Here is a 16,012-nt window from a genome sequence, read left to right as displayed (position 1 = left end):
TGCTCAGTAAAAGCATCCTCTTTTAACTTGTTTAAAAACTGTTTTATTTATTTATTTTCTTAAAAAAAATATTATTTAACTGACATTTTTTTTCGCAGCCGACCACAAATAATAATAATAATAATAAAGTTTATTTGCATACTCGGCTTCTATTTTTATGATAATAATAATTTTTTTTTTCTTTTTAAGACTTTTTTTAAGTTTCTATTATCTTTTATCACTTTTAAATTATTTATGACAAAGATTTTGGACTATTAGTTGTCTTGATGAAGCTCTGTTCTGCTAGAATCAACATTATAACAAATTAATAAATTACAAGATATATTCTTAAATTTAATGACCTTAACGTAAAACATATTTTATTCTTACAAATTGATTCTTAATTAAAAAATAAACATATAATTATTAATGATTTTATCCTGCTAATGGCTTGGTATAAAATAGTTCCACTAAGAAAAATTTTCACTTGTTATGAAACCGCTTTAAGCTTGTGGGCTGCTATTTCCTTTGCTCCGTTTAAGTTTTAGATTGTTTAATGTGAAAAAATAATAATAATAATAATAATAATAATAAAAGTTGTTGGTTTAAATCACTATTACCACATGTAATAATTAGGTATGAATTAGTCTCGCCATGCCTAAATAATTGAAGTTTAATTGTTGTACGACTAACATGACCATTATGACTGAGAATAATGAAAATGACTTAAAGAGGTACTATAATAATTATACTTATCCTTTCCTATTTCGTTGGTTCATCTATTTAAAAAAAAAAAAAAAAAGACTATTAATGAATAAAATAAATATTTGTTTTTTGCTTTTCCTATATATTTTGTTTTAGTTTTATTTTTCTGTTTTCCCTTTGCTTTGTAAGTGATTCATTGCTTATATAACTTATCTTTTTCAAATAAATGTCGATATTAATCATTTTAATATTGAAAAACTGTTGGATTTGGAGGTTTTTCTTCCAATAAATGTCGAAATTAATAATTTTAGACAATTATTGGTCTACACATATTAGTGTACACATTGCAAGACCCTTTCACAAAAAATAAATAAATAAATAAATTTCAAGACTACTACAACGAATAAACAAAAGCAAGATCATGAGCTGCGTAAGGACAGGAATCAAACTGAATACAAGGATTCATTGTTAGCTCAAACCGTCTACAATTTTACATGGATGGTGAGCATGCTTTGGCCAGCCTCTGTGGATCTGGTTTCTTACACCATCCACAGAACTTGCCACTAGTTTGCCTTGTTTTCCAGTACCAGAGAGATTTGAAACTCTATCAATCTTCATTTGGTTCTCACCTGATCAACTCTATTGTACCAAATTGAATGCAGTATCATATGAAATAAGTCATACTTCACAGGGTTCTTGTGCCAAAAGAAATGCTGTTGCACCATTTTAACTCTTGAATGCATTGCGACATACTTCTTCTGGGGGATTGAGAGCAGAATGTTTCGCAGATTAGGGACATCTTTCTCTTGAATAAACACTGCAAATTCCTCCCATTTTAATACCTCAAAGAAAGGAGGCACATAATTATCTGATATGATAACAGGCACACACTCATAAAAGATAGACTCGACAACTCTAGGTGTGTGAACCTCATAACCCCTGGCACATATGCAATACTTGCTGCTTTTCATATACTCCCTGTAAAGTCTCTTGCCCTCAATGTCACGTGACATTGGGCCAAAGATTTTCATGTCTTCTTCTTTATTTTCCCAGTAATGAAGCAGAAAGGGTCGAAGATAGCCATGTAAACTCCCTGCAAAGAAGGCAAGAATTGATCTTTCTGAAGCAGGTTTGCCTCCAACATCCTTGAGTGGGTCCATCATAGATCGTATATAAGTAACAGGTAGAGTAGTGTCCTTGCCAAGTTTGAAGCCTTTACCAATATTGGCATTGCAAAGAGCCCTAATGCAGTTCCTCGTGTACTGCCTTGTGATTTGGGAGGCCTAAAATTCAAATCACATCAGTTCTAAGCAGTAATACCAAAATTGCAAGGTCTAATAAGGAAAACATAGCTTATAGTTTCCATTTTCCACTCTGAAAATTAAATGCAGGTGCATTTAATTATGGGCAGAAATCATTCCCTTAAAGATGCCATGTGTAAAATGGTATCCATAAACCATGAAGGTTGGTTTATGGCTAACTAAGTGGTCTCTCTCTATCTCCCTTTTACTTCTGTACATAGTTGTAATAATTAAAAAAAAAAAAAACAAAAAAAGTTTCCTATCAATCCTAGAAAAGGTATATATAGCTTATTTATAGACCATAAGCCTTAACACAAATCAATTCCACATATAAGAGACAGCATATATATTATCAGGAGTTGAGCTTTGGTCATAAAAAAAAATAAAAATAAATAAATAAATAAAAAATTATGAATATGATCTAGAGTGATGCCCATGAAGCATACCCAATCATGACAAGCAACAAGAAAATGATCTGCTCCTCCAGTTCTGTTCCAGAAACGATATTTTCCTGCAATCAGCTCTACATAGCTCTTCAGATATCTCTCAAGATCCTTCATTCCATTGTAATTTTGTCCAGACAATGCAATCCTTAGCATTTGTGAGCTAAAAGGTAAATAAAACAAATGAGCTTTCTTAGGATCCTTCACAACAAATTTTTTGTTTCCCTCCATTAGTTTCATAAACCATCCTTCTGAAGCATAAATCCCCCTCATCCGAGGATTATGAAATACAGGCTTCTCTCCTTCCTTATAGACATAAACTTTGAGAATGCGTTCCATCAGTTCATAACTCCTGAAATAAGATATACAAAATTAAGCTTAATCATTGTCAGGGTCTATTTTTTATACAGAGTCCGAGTCTCCATGGAAAAGAGGACAACTATATTCCTAGCCAGGCACAACAAAGTTAAAAAAATAGCATACAATACCAGCACCTTATCTACATCCAAAGACACTCACCTTTTAAACATGGAAACATTCCGGAAAACAGAAGCTGCAAGTCCTGGACTATTTCTTATCACAGGAGCATTCTCAATCTCCAATTTAGCAGATAGGAGTTCACGATCCCGTACAGATGACACTCGTGGCCTCTATTGCCAATAAAAAGTATAGGTAAGAAACAAGAATTTTAACACATGCTTCATTTGGATTGGAACCTCAAGGTTTGAATCCATACCATTGAATTAGAAGACAAAGGACTCTGAAGTAACAGTGACTTCATTTCATATATTGTTGTTGCTTGCTTTGCCCACCTCATTGACACAGAAGTACTAGCTGCTGTCAAACTATCATTCAAGGTAGGTAAATCAGATCGCAATAGCTCAGTCTCCTTTTCCTCATTTCTTCTTTCTATAGTTTTTTTGTCATTGCCCACTGCATCTGAATTCAAGTTTCTCATGCCCTTCATGAAGACTCCTTGCGATACACCTGAAACAGCTTTGTTTCTAGCTTCACTAGATATCGAACTCAAACTTGTCTTAGAAGCATTGCCTATCTCATGATTATCAGTTATCTTTATAGCCTTGGCTAAGGAATCTGTAGCCTTTTCCATTGTGGAAATATTATCTATGCTTCTATGAGCTCCAGTTTGGGCTCTACCCCCAACACTTACAATATTACCAAAGATGAGCTCCTTGTGTGAATTGCTATCAGTATCTGGTGCTAATTTATAGACGGCATCTACTTGTTTAAATTCATTTTCATACCCACCCACTTCCTCCAATTCTGAAGCATCAACATCAAAAGGTAAACTGTCAACCGCATAAAAATTTTCTGATTCCAAATTGTTTGAATTGGCAACATTGTCAACCACGCTAGAAGTTGAATCCTTCTTTGCAGATGAAAAGTAAAATGTTCTCACATATGGAAGTGCAAAGCACTGAGAAACTAGTAAAAACGAAACAACCAGGCTGACGATCAACATAAGTCTCCGAATTTCAACATGAAATAACCTCAGAGCTAGAAGAGCAATATCCATATCTTGAAAAATTGCAACACTTAACTCTGTTATTCAGTCACAATCTGATAGCTGTAGCCTGCAGTAAAAGTAGAATACATAGTGAATCATAAGTTTCACCAGTTCCAGAACAGATGTAAGAAAGAATATTATTACAAGGCACAATAACTATAAGGCCACAGATAATCAGATATCTATTTCATTTGATTTTTCAGATACATAAACATTGTTATCCCTCCATATTGCCAAGCCAAAAACTATCAAAGAATATACCCAAGAAAGCGGAATCAAAAAGCACACAGATTGATAAAAAAAATAATAATAATAATAAATAAAAAAAATAAAAAAAGAAAACGAAAATTATAGCTTAATCAGACACCTTAACATTGCATATAAGCCATATGCCATAAATTCTTGCAAATTGAAGACAAAAAGACTTCAATTGGAATCAGGAAAATTTTCTTTCCCACTAAAAGATCTGCACTTTTTTCAAGAAAAGAAATGTCCCAGAAACACTTTCCATCAGAGACAATGGGCTTCAGACATAGATTACAAGCACCCAAAACTCATCGTTCAGCTACTTAAAAACACAAACAACTGAGAAAAAGCGAGAAATTAAAAAAGCTTAAACCTTTTAGGAGAGAGACCCAAAAGAGTAAAGAATCGCAAATGGAAAAAGGCGTTTTCCAACATTTTAATTATTTTATTGATTTTAAAGCTTAACATCAAGAGCTTCATTGAACTTACCAGTAAGAACAACTTCGAAGACTCTCCATGTCCAACTCAAAAACATTCTCAAAGCTTTAGAGCTGAACCAGTTTCTGACTTGTTCACCTTCACCTTCACTCTACTCCAACCGTAACAGTGTTGTATTATTTCGTGTATTTCGCATATGCTCCAACCACCCAGAACTTTCTGCCCTTGTTATTTCACGATATTACACTGAAGCCACTGTAAGTGTAAACTCACATGAAAGTATTTCGTCAAAGAAAAAGGTTTGACCTTGGGAAACTATTACGACGTCGTTTTTGTTCTGCGTTTTGGCTTCCACGCGATTTTTGAACGTCTTTCCTCAATGCTATGCAGAAAGGAAGCTCACCCAACCACAAAACCTCTCCAAAATCTTCATCGGAGAACTCAACAACAGGCTCGCCCATCGCCCGCTACGACGTCGTTAGACCTTGGTCGCACCCGAACTCGCTCTCAGCCAATGTCAAATCTCTAAGCTTCCTTCTCTCGCCTCTTCAACCCTCCAATTCGCCGAACCAGTTCCCGAAAAAATGGCGCTGAAATGGCCCATACCGTTCCCAATCTTCGCGCCACTTCTGAACAAGACTCCGGCTCCTACTCCTACCCCGAACCCGTCCCATCACCGCCCGCCCGGTGAAGTCCGGTTCTCGCGGTGGAACAACGCCAACGCCGAGAAATTCAACGAGCGCCGGCGAGCCCAGCAAGAAATCGAGGACGACATACGGCGAGAGCGACGCTTCGATTCAGCCGCGAGAATTTCCACTATCGACGACGACGGTTCTGCTGCCACTGACACCTCCGCAACCCCCTCGAACGGCCAAACATTCAAATCCATCGGCACGCCTTCTTTACCCTCGAGACCTTCAATCCCTGGCAAGAAATCCAAGTACTCTAAAAACCCTTACCCTAACCACAACCACAACTCCAATGATTCCCACCCCGCTTTTCGCCGGTTTCCGAAGACCTCCATGAAAATCTCCAACTTGCCAAGAGAGAACAATCCCCCAATCAACCGCCAAGCCAATGTCTCTGTGGGTGAAGATGGATTGTCCTATGTCATTGATGGATCTCCATTTGAATTCAAGTACAGCTACACTGAAACCCCCAAGGCTAAGCCCATTAAGCTACGCGAGCCGCCGTACGCACCGTTTGGGCCCACCACTATGCCCCGGCCGTGGACTGGGCGGGCTCCATTGCCTCCGAGCAAGAAGAAAATGAGGGAATTTGATTCCTTTCGGCTGCCGCCACCGCATAAGAAGGGTGTTAAGCCGGTTCAGGCGCCGGGGCCGTTCTTGCCGGGTTCGGGACCCAAGTACGTGATGTCTAGGGAAGAGATATTGGGCGCGCCTTTGACGGAGGAGGAAATTAAGGACTTGATCAATGGGTGTATTAAATCCAAGAGACAGTTGAATATGGGTATAGATGATTGGTTTTGATTCTTTTAGCTGAGATCATGAAATTTTCAATCTTGAATTAATTGACTATATAGGACTCGATTAAGATGTGAAATGTTGTCCTTGAAAGTATTGTTTCTGAGCATTATTTAGTTTTGTCATTCTGAGCTGAATACTTGTGATAGTGAAGCTAATTGGTCTTTTTTTGTAAGTGAAATATTTTTTTTTGTTCAGGTAGAGATGGTTTAACACACAACATGTTGGATAATATTCATGCTCATTGGAAGCGGCGAAGAGTCTGCAAGATTAAATGTAAAGGAGTGTGTACGGTTGATATGGACAATGTGCGGCAGCAGTTAGAGGTTGGTTTGCTTTTCTGTTGATTATCCAGGCCTTTATTCTCCAGTTCAGTTAAACATGCTTTTGCTTTTAATGATAGATAAGGCATCAGTATTGAGTAGTTCTAGTGATTAACCAAATTTACTCTTGATCTTACCAAGAATTATGAGGTTCTAGTTTCTTTTTCTCATGCTGTTATTTTGTTTCAATGCATTTTAGTTCATAGTCTTTTGAGTATCTCTCTTATGAATCATGAGAAGAGAAAGAATATAGGTTAATACCAGAATAATAATTAACCATGCAATTTGTACTTTCTTTGATAATTATTAGCTTTGTGTTTTAAGTCCATGATCCTTAATCTTTTAAGACCTGACAGGAAAGGACTGGAGGAAAGATTATCTACAGTAAAGGTGGCGTGATATATCTTTTCCGAGGCAGAAACTATAACTACAAAACTCGGCCACGTTTTCCTCTCATGTTATGGAAGCCTGTTACCCCTTTATATCCTAGATTGGTTCAGCGGGTTCCCGAGGGTCTGACACTGGAAGAGGCTACGGAAATGCGCAAGAAGGGACGGAGCCTAATACCAATATGCAAGCTTGGTATCCTGTTTCTGCATAACTTTTTGACATCTAAAAATGTTCCATGTTTTCTCTCTGGTAAACTAATAATTTCAGTTTGATGGGCAAAGAAGAAGAAAACTTAGAATTTAAGTGGCTTTTTGACAGGGAAAAATGGTGTTTACATTGACCTGGTAAAAAATGTCAGAGAGGCATTTGAAGAATGTGAAATAGTGCGAATTAATTGCCAAGGTATGAATCGAAGTGACTACAGAAAAATTGGTGCTAAACTAAAGGTATGCTTTATATGTAATGTGCTTGGTTACAAGAATATTTCTCATCTCACAAAAATTGAATTCACAACTTATGAAATGCACTTAAAAGAATCTTCATTGACTCTGATTGCAGGATCTTATCCCTTGTGTTCTAATCTCATTTGAACGTGAGCACATACTTATGTGGAGAGGAAAGGATTGGAAGTCATCCCTCCCAAAATTGGATAAAGATTGTAGAGAAGTCATGGCATCCGATTCTGGTGTAGATAATGCAGCTTCAGTTTCACCGTCCTTGGAAGGACAAGAAGAATCACCATCATCTGATCCAGTGGTCCTGGTTAACAATGAAAGTTCTGAAGTGCCGTCTACAACTACACCACATGTAGGTTCTGAAGTTCTGGGTGTAGAGGAAAGTGAGGGTTCATCCATTATAGAATGTGTTGACCCACTTGCTGCAACTGATGCAGTTTCAACGGCAGGAATGACCTATGGAGCTAAAAATGTACCAAATGTTCAAAGTCCTGCAGATGATGTATTAGAAGCTATAAGGAATGCAGGTTATAGTGCTGCTGGTAGATCAGATGATCCTGGCTATGCTGGTGATGACCCAGCAATTACAAGCAACATATCTGGAAGCAATACTACATTGGATAATGCTGACTATGTTGATGGACAACCGTCGGTCGACATGGGATCTGAGACCACACTACTAGCCACTGAAAGCACTGAAACAAAATTGGATTCTGTTGGAGCAAGTCATATAGATAATGAGAATCTACAGGTTGTTTCAGAATCCTCCCAAAGTACAAGTCATCCAGCGAGGTCGCCTGCACTTTGTACAGAGGGAGTAATAACACTCTTGAAGGAAGCTGTCGAAGGTGGGAGCGCAATGATTTTAGAAGATTCATATTTGGATGCTGATATTGTTTATGAAAAGGCAGTTGCATTTGCCAAGTCTGCTCCACCTGAGCCTGTTTTTAGGCATGGACCCAGAAAGGTTCTATTTAGAAAGTCCGAAATTAGAAAGAGCGAGGAGCAAGAATCTGAGGAGACGGAATCAAAACAGATAACAACAGTACCTGTGAAAAAAGGAAAAGAGAAAAAGGGTTCGAAAATTCAAAGGAGGAAAGATTTTGGTGGGCGTCTAGATAATGTTGTACCGCAGGGTAGTTTGGGAGTAGATGAACTAGCAAAACTCTTGGCATGATATATGCCTGCATACTGTGAGGTTAATTTATCGATCTTATTAAATTAATTAATTTTATTATTCTTTAGTCTGCGTATCCACGTTTCGCAAATTTATACATATGCTTCCACGGAAAAAGGGAAGCATATCTTTGTCGATATGTTGGAATCATGCTTCTAACTACAGCAATGGCCAATGGGGTCCCAAGGGCATGACAGGAGCTGAAAATCCAACTAAGAATTTGGTACGCAAGAAATTACTAAAAGGCGAGGAAATTGTGAACGAAAGAAGTCTTTTGAGTGACAAACCGCCCACGTCAATGAACATAAACCCACTTAGTTTACAAACATTAATCTTGATCATAAAAAAAATTGTAAAATGCAATGAGATTACTTAATTAATTATTGATAAATGAAGTCAGAAAATAAAAAAGTATAGACAATAAATGTTTTATGATACTATTGTTGATCGGAGATATTTATTAAACTTGTTGTGCTGCCTTCCCATTGGTTCCATCTTGCTGCTTCTCCTCTGTTACGAACCTTTTCCAGAACCAGTGCTTTTCCCACAGAAGATAGATTTCTTCTATGGGGACTTGTTTTGTCTCTGGCAAAAGGAAGTAGACGAAGCAGCTCATAAGGAAGATCAACCCACCAAAGACCAAGAAAATTCCATATTTAAGATGACAAAGTGATGCTAAGAAACACTGAGCTATTAAAGCTGTGAATAAAAGGTTGACGCAGACCACTGTGCTCTGTCCAGCCGATCTTGTTTCCAAGGGGAAGATCTCGCTTGCCACTAGCCACGCTAAAGGTCCCCAAGACCTTCCATAACCCAAAACAAAGATGCAAATCACAATAACAAGGAAGACGCCAATTCCTTTTGAAAGGGTTTCTCCTTCTCCAAACTTCAAGGCCAAAGTTATGGCCAAAGCAATCTGTAATATCAATGAAGTCAAAAGTAAGTATCATGACTACTAAGAAGAAAAAAAAAAAAAATTTCGAAGAAATGAGGCTCAGAAGTGGCATTTCCATACCATGCAGCAGATCATTTCGGTACCAGCTTCTAAGAAGAACTTTCTTCGGCCAAACTTGTCAACGAAACTCATTGAGATGAATGCCCCAACTAGAAGTGCTCCACTTGTAAAGATAGATGAATATAGTGATGCTCCTGAGCCAAAACCCAAGCTCTGAAATATGACAGGAGCATAGAAAAGTATGGAGTTCATGCCAGTGAGCTGTTGGAATGCAGGGATTCCCAAAGCCCCTACAATCAACTGGGGTCGGTTCTTTCGTTGGAGAAGATTCCTGAATGGGTGCTTTACCGCTCTTGCTGCCTTGCTCGCATCCAAAAGATCTTCAAACTCAGCATCAACTTTTTTGGTACCTCTAACTTTCTCAAGAACTGCTCTTCCTTCTTCTAGTCTGCCTTGCTCTACAAGACTGTTTGGGGTCTCAGGAAGGTATATACCCCCGATAAACATGAGAGTTGCTGGGATTGTAGCTAAACCAAGAGATAATCTCCAGCCCCATGGATGGATTTTCTCAGTTCCATAATTTATCAAGTTTGCCACCAGGATTCCTGTGCAGGTTGTTACTTGAAACAGTTGGTTAACTGCCCCTCGAATCTTTGCAGGAGCCATTTCTGAAAGATACACGGGAACTGCCTGTGCAATTAGGAGAAGAAAAATCAAGCGTTAGCCAGTAAAACAGGAAGCCACTGCAAATTTTCATTTCTTTGGAATTACGTTAGGCTTACTTGATTGCCAAATCCAATGCCAATACCAAGAAATATTCGTCCAATGATCAGCATTGCAATGTTCTTTGCAGCTGCATTGAGGACTGCACCTAAAAAGAAGCTGACTGATCCTACAATGATGCTGGCTTTCCTTCCTTTGTTTCTGGTAACATAGGAAGCCGCAAATGTAGAAACAAGACCAGCAAAGTATAGAGACGATGTAAACAGTGTTAGAATCTGATTGTCATATTTGCAGTAATCAGTCTCCTTGAGATGTTTCTGCTTTCTTCTGTACACTTTGGGGAAAAAATCCTTCAAGAAATCGTCCATGGAAGTCACTCCACCTAAATTGAGCAAAGAAATGTAAAATTATTACCATGATATTAAAACCATATATTTAAAAGGTAAACCAGGAAGAAGGCCAAACAGCCTTTTACTTGCTTTGACAAAAAGAAATGATTCCTAAGAAGTCACAATGGAATTACATGCGATTGCAAACACAAATACAAAGAGTTTGTCTCTAAAGTTAAAGAGTAATTTTAATATCTTTTCAAGGCTTTTTTGGATAATGAAACCATTAAAAAGATATGCTCTGTGGTTAGGTGAGGTAGCACATCAATGATGCTTTTTGCAACACAGCTATGCTACCAGTTAGAGATTCCCAAACCATCTATAGCCCGTAAAAAACAATTTTAACAAAACGAAATTGATGTCTCAAACCCATTCCAGATCAAAAAGTTTCCGAACAGATGAGATGGAAGAATTCCGGAGTCTGCTTTTCTAAAATCTTTTTTGATCAGGTAGGAAAAAAAAAAAACTGTTTTTGGTTTTACATATAAAACAATTTAAAACGAAAAAAAAGATATGCAGAAAAAATTATAATTACATGTTCAAACAGAATATATTAATTCTCTGTTCTCTGTACTTTCATGTGTGTCTTTTGTACAAGGAAAAATATCTTGATTCTGGGATCATTACCTTTTTCTCTCCTTTTTCTTCTAATTTGCCACAAAACACCGACTTTTTTTTTTTACGTTGACACATTTTCACCGAAAACTTAAAACTCTCAATAATTTGAATTATCATGATGCCATAATAATGCTAATATAAAGCCGTTCCGATAATTGCAAAAACAAATAAGATTATACAAGAAGATCATCTATTCCCCCCAAAAAAAAAAAAAAAAAAAAAAAAAAGAAAAGTCGCTTAATCAATGAAAACGTTCATCTTTTCAAAAACCCAGGTCATGAATTTCCTGATATTCATGGATGGAAGAATGCCCAGATCAAATAAAACCCAGAAAATTAACAACAATCATACAGAAAATTAATTAAAAAAAAAAAAAAACTGACCTGAAACACCGAGATCATAGCCAAAGAGAGACCCTCCAAGAGCTGCAACAATGCAAGCAAAAATGAAATATGCAGTAATTCTATACTCATAGAGATGAGCCCTCTCAGAGGGTCCGCTTGCAAATCCTCCACCCGCCATTTCTCAACTCTCCTTTTAGCTCTCTGCTCCACACTCCTTGTTTTCAGTGTGTCTGACTTTTATTTTCCTAAAATGTTGCTGTGTTCTGTAGTATATATCAACATTAGAAAACGAAGACAGAGACAGACAGACAGCAGAGAGTATATTAAATAAAATATTATTATGGAAAGAAAATCATAAACTTACAAACAAAGAGCCAGCCAGGAGTCAACTCAAAGAGGTCGTACACCAAGAAAACAAAAACCCTTTACCTTTAAATAAGTATTCAATCAATTTCACCGTGTATATATATGAATAAGAAGATGAGAAGAAAGAAAAACTGCATAGATTTTCAAAATAGAAATTAAAGGCATAACAAAAAAGTCATGCTTTTTGTCCGCTGCTGCAGTTATTATAGTTCTTTCCTTAGAATAATGGACTACCTTACTATTAGGTCTCTTTCAGTTCCTCGTATTATAATAATAAAAATATTAAAAAAAAAAAAAAACAAATGGGTAAAATTTGATTTTGTAAATAGAGTAAAGATAAAATGTTGTTACAAAAAAGGGATAAGATTTTAAAAGATTTTTTTTTCTGTTAAATGAATATCTTAAAATAAATAAATCTAATGCAGGCAATATTGAATTTTCTTCTTTAACTTTTTTTCAACGACAATTTTGGTTTTTAAGTTCAACCATGCAACTGACTGGATAGAGAGATAAGGTAGATGAGTCAGTTTGACCGAAATTGCTTATTTTTGAGTTTGCAGTTTGGATGTGAACAATTAAATACACCACGTATGTCTTTATCCAGTTTTAATATAAATTCTTTTTTTTTTTTTTCTTTTGGCAAGTTGGTATAATTAATTTGTTACATTTCGTATTAATACATAAAAGATATTATATTTATGTAAGATTAATTTAGAAAAATTGACAACCCAATGTTCAGGTTGAAGTGTGAAAAGGTGGGATCGTTTAGAGCCCCTGATTATTAAAAAGCGCAAGTTGTGGATTAAAAATTTGAAAATTGGGGGATAGTGGGCCAAGTTGGTGTTTCAATAGAATAATGGTGACAGTGGGATTTCAATTGCCTCTAACCATTATTATTCTTACGTATATATATATATATATTTTTTTTTTATTTATTGTGGATTGTACCTATTTATAATTCGGCTTGTATATAATAATGTATAATTTTTGTATGTGTATTATAAATACAATAATATCATAGAAAACCTTTTTGTTTGTTTATTGATATATTTGTTACACTATATATTATTTAAAATTAAATTAAAAGTGACATATTATTTATCAATAAATTAACAGACATGATAAAGATATTTATTTACTATATATATATATATATATAGATATGTTGAATGATATGATTTTATTTTATTTGCTTGTATTGAATTTTTCGTATCCTATAAAAATTTAACTATCCATCTTTAATTTATATTAATTTTATTTTTATACAAACCTTGTTTGTCTGTAGTATTACTCAATATTTTTATTTATATATACCTTTATTTGTATTCCATATACAGTCTAATTAGTTGATTCATGATAATACGTGGATATATGTTTTTTGTTTTTTTTTTTTTGGGAAAAAAAAACTTTGTTTCATGTATCAATTTAAATTGTATGAAAAAATACATTTTTTTAAAAAGATCAAAGTTTATAAAAAAATATTAAATGTATCATCACTTTTTTTTGGGAAAATATATATATTTGAATTTTATTAACTTTTGCAATAATATAAAAAAATGTGTATAAAATGATTTTCTTTGTTTTACTCTTTTATTGTTTAATTATTTATTATTTATGATTTTTAATATATTAAATTATTACGAACTTATTAATAGTTATAATTTTAGTATCTTTAATAAAAATTTTAGGAGAAGAGAAGCTACTAGTTACAATTTCGGAGGAAGGAAAGTTACAGGTTCAAAATTAATTTAATATTAATAATATTTAAAATTTTGATTTGGCTCAGTCCATTTTTTCAGTTTTTGTTTTAATTTTTTTAAATTAAATCAAAGCAAACGGATAGAAGAAACCAAATGGAACCGACTATTATTAATTTAGTTTTGTGAGTTTGGGCTTTGGTTCAATACCAAAATTTTTTATTATTATTTTTATAAATTTTTTAACAATATTTATTATTTTTTAATAATTTGAATTTAATATATAATATTTTAAACTAACTAATTAAAAACTATTAAAAATATATATTTAAAATATGATTAATTATAAAAAAACAATAAAAAAATTTATATTCTCATATGCGTATGGTCGGTTTAGTTTAATTTAATGAGTAAAAATTTTTCCAAACCGATCAATGGAGAAAAATCGAATTAATCCGAATCGGTTTATGCTAATTCCTAGTTGTATATTTTATAACAAGTAAATAAAAAGTTTATAAATATAATATTAAAAATATATATTATTAAAATCAATTATTTTTAATATTCATATGATAAAATCATATTTTCCAAAGATGCGGTATAAGTAGGAGAAGAAAATTAAGAGTTAGCAAAGAAATTTAAAATTATTTACCAAAATATTAAAACCATATTATATTAAAATGTAAACCAGTGAAAAGGGTAACAAGCTCCTTGAATTGCTTAATTTGACAAAAAGAAATCTAAGAACTATATATGGAATTACATGCAATTGCAAACGAAAATAAAAAATTAATTTTTAATCTAAAGATGAGTAATTTTATTATCTTCTGAAGGCCTTTTTGTTTGTTTTTATGGATAAATTACAAATCATTAAAAAGACATATGCTCTGTGGTTAGGCGAGGCAGCACATCAAACATGCATTTTGCAGCACAGCGTGCTATACTACTATCGGAAGATTATTCCTAAACTATCTAACCCATGAAAAAGAATGAAACTAATATATTAATTAGTGAAATATACTGCAAAATATATTAACAAAATAAAATTGATGTATCAAACCCATTCCAGATCAAAAGGTTTTCGAACAGATGTAAGGCAAGAATTGCAGAGTCTGGTTTTTTCTAAAAGCTTATTCGGTCATGCAGTAGAAAGTTATTTTTATTTTTTATTTATTCTTTTTAAAATTAAATATAAACAATTTAAAAGAAAATTATTAAAAAAAGGAAGAAAAAAATTATAAATACATGTTGAATTAAGTAGAGAATATATTAATATTATTCCGTACAGTCCGAGATACATGAAGACGATGAGGTACGTATTAGTATTTCGTATTATATAAATACACTAGTATTTTCGTGTCAGAAAAAAAATGTTATACGTGTACTTAATTCGTATATCCATGTTATAAAATACATTCCTTTTTTAATGGATTTGTTAGTATTGATTACTATTATTATTATAAACATGCGAGGGTAAAAATAATAAAAAGACTTTTTATATCCCTTAAAAAAAAAAAAAAAAAAAGGGCAACAGAGAAACTTATAGATAAATATATATATTATATATGTAAATAACGTAAAAACCCTCAAAGAAAGGGAAGAGAGTAAACATGGAGGCAGAGGGTAGCGGGGCAGTTGGGAATGGGGAACATTCTGTTGAATCAAGAGAGATCGCCATGGCAGCACTTGTACTTTCTTCTCTAAAGCACCAGAAATTAGAGCCAAAAACTGCTTCAACTCTCCAAGATTTGAAGACCAAGTTTCTTGCCCAACATGCTTCTACCACTACTACTACCATTAGTAACAGCAATAGCATCAATAATATTGTCCAACAACCAACCAAAACCCTAGAAAAACCCCTAGCAGAAGAAGAAGAAGAAGCAAGTCATAATAATTTTTATAATGGAATTATAAGGAATAATTCGAGAAATAATATCTCAGAGTCAATAATAATGGAAATAGAGAGCTATGTTCTGCCGAAAATCCCGCCGATAGCGAAGGTGAAAGAGATAATAGGAAGGTGCAGCATTCCATTCGAGAAGCAGCTAACGGCGAGCGACGTGAAAGAGGACCAAACAAGGCTGACCATCAACAAATGCTACGTCAAGGCATGCCTGGAGCCATTGCTGAATGATGATGAAGTACCTGATCACAATGGAATCACGGTGCCTGTGTACGACCCAAAAGGTGACATGTACAAGATGAGCATCAAGAATTGGTCCAAGGTCTGTGTTCTCTCCGGATCTGGCTGGAAACACTTTGTCCTCCGCCATCATCTCAAGGAGCTTCAGCATTTTGTCACCCTCTGGATATTCCGCCATGCAAACACCTCTGAGCTCTGTGTTGCCATTACTTACAGACAATTCCCTGGTCTCTCCCTACCTTACAAGAAGAATTTTAATCCTACTGCCCACAACTAGCTACTACTACTCCTTTACCACCACTACCATT

At 34.7% G+C, this 16,012-nt stretch overlaps 3 protein-coding genes across 3 annotated transcripts; 1 reads left to right on the top strand and 2 right to left on the bottom strand.

The window, feature by feature from the left end:
• Positions 1-1,039: 1,039 nt before the first annotated feature.
• LOC107431959 (probable glycosyltransferase At3g07620) lies at positions 1,040-4,847 on the bottom strand. The gene is made up of 5 exons (XM_016043000.4): positions 4,692-4,847; positions 3,165-4,023; positions 2,948-3,078; positions 2,432-2,780; positions 1,040-1,967 (listed from the first exon to the last, which is right to left on the bottom strand). The coding sequence occupies exons 2-5, from the start codon at positions 3,963-3,965 to the stop codon at positions 1,299-1,301; spliced, it is 1,950 nt and encodes a 649-aa protein (XP_015898486.2). The 5' UTR covers positions 3,966-4,023; positions 4,692-4,847; the 3' UTR covers positions 1,040-1,298.
• A 181-nt stretch (positions 4,848-5,028) lies between these two features.
• Positions 5,029-8,536, top strand: LOC107431958 (CRS2-associated factor 1, chloroplastic). The gene is made up of 5 exons (XM_016042999.3): positions 5,029-6,110; positions 6,323-6,450; positions 6,804-7,029; positions 7,156-7,283; positions 7,396-8,536. The coding sequence occupies exons 1-5, from the start codon at positions 5,225-5,227 to the stop codon at positions 8,467-8,469; spliced, it is 2,442 nt and encodes an 813-aa protein (XP_015898485.2). The 5' UTR covers positions 5,029-5,224; the 3' UTR covers positions 8,470-8,536.
• A 283-nt stretch (positions 8,537-8,819) lies between these two features.
• On the bottom strand, positions 8,820-12,083 carry LOC107431886 (sugar transport protein 14). The gene is made up of 5 exons (XM_048464851.2): positions 11,863-12,083; positions 11,538-11,761; positions 10,207-10,529; positions 9,485-10,114; positions 8,820-9,385 (listed from the first exon to the last, which is right to left on the bottom strand). Exons 2-5 carry the CDS (start codon positions 11,674-11,676, stop codon positions 8,930-8,932), a joined length of 1,548 nt encoding a protein of 515 aa, XP_048320808.1. The 5' UTR covers positions 11,677-11,761; positions 11,863-12,083; the 3' UTR covers positions 8,820-8,929.
• Positions 12,084-16,012: the final 3,929 nt, after the last annotated feature.

This window comes from Ziziphus jujuba, chromosome 11 (genome assembly GCF_031755915.1).
Source record: "Ziziphus jujuba cultivar Dongzao chromosome 11, ASM3175591v1".
In the NCBI taxonomy this organism is placed as follows: domain Eukaryota; kingdom Viridiplantae; phylum Streptophyta; class Magnoliopsida; order Rosales; family Rhamnaceae; genus Ziziphus; species Ziziphus jujuba.
This window is presented reverse-complemented; position numbering and strand designations above follow the sequence as displayed.

Excerpts from the sequence above, each read along its gene's own strand:
- LOC107431959 (XM_016043000.4), bottom strand. The coding sequence starts at position 3,965 with ATGGATATTGCTCTTCTAGCTCTGAGGTTATTTCATGTTGAAATTCGG. Across the intron at positions 2,781-2,947 it reads AATGTTTCCATGTTTAAAAG|GAGTTATGAACTGATGGAAC; the intron begins GTGAGTGTCTTT and ends ATCTTATTTCAG. Across the intron at positions 1,968-2,431 it reads TTGTTGCTTGTCATGATTGG|GCCTCCCAAATCACAAGGCA; the intron begins GTATGCTTCATG and ends TTTGAATTTTAG.
- LOC107431958 (XM_016042999.3), top strand. The coding sequence starts at position 5,225 with ATGGCGCTGAAATGGCCCATACCGTTCCCAATCTTCGCGCCACTTCTG. Across the intron at positions 6,111-6,322 it reads CAAGAGACAGTTGAATATGG|GTAGAGATGGTTTAACACAC; the intron begins GTATAGATGATT and ends TTTTTTGTTCAG. Across the intron at positions 7,030-7,155 it reads AATACCAATATGCAAGCTTG|GGAAAAATGGTGTTTACATT; the intron begins GTATCCTGTTTC and ends GCTTTTTGACAG.
- LOC107431886 (XM_048464851.2), bottom strand. The coding sequence starts at position 11,676 with ATGGCGGGTGGAGGATTTGCAAGCGGACCCTCTGAGAGGGCTCATCTC. Across the intron at positions 10,115-10,206 it reads GCATTGGATTTGGCAATCAA|GCAGTTCCCGTGTATCTTTC; the intron begins GTAAGCCTAACG and ends CTAATTGCACAG. Across the intron at positions 9,386-9,484 it reads CCGAAATGATCTGCTGCATG|ATTGCTTTGGCCATAACTTT; the intron begins GTATGGAAATGC and ends TTGATATTACAG.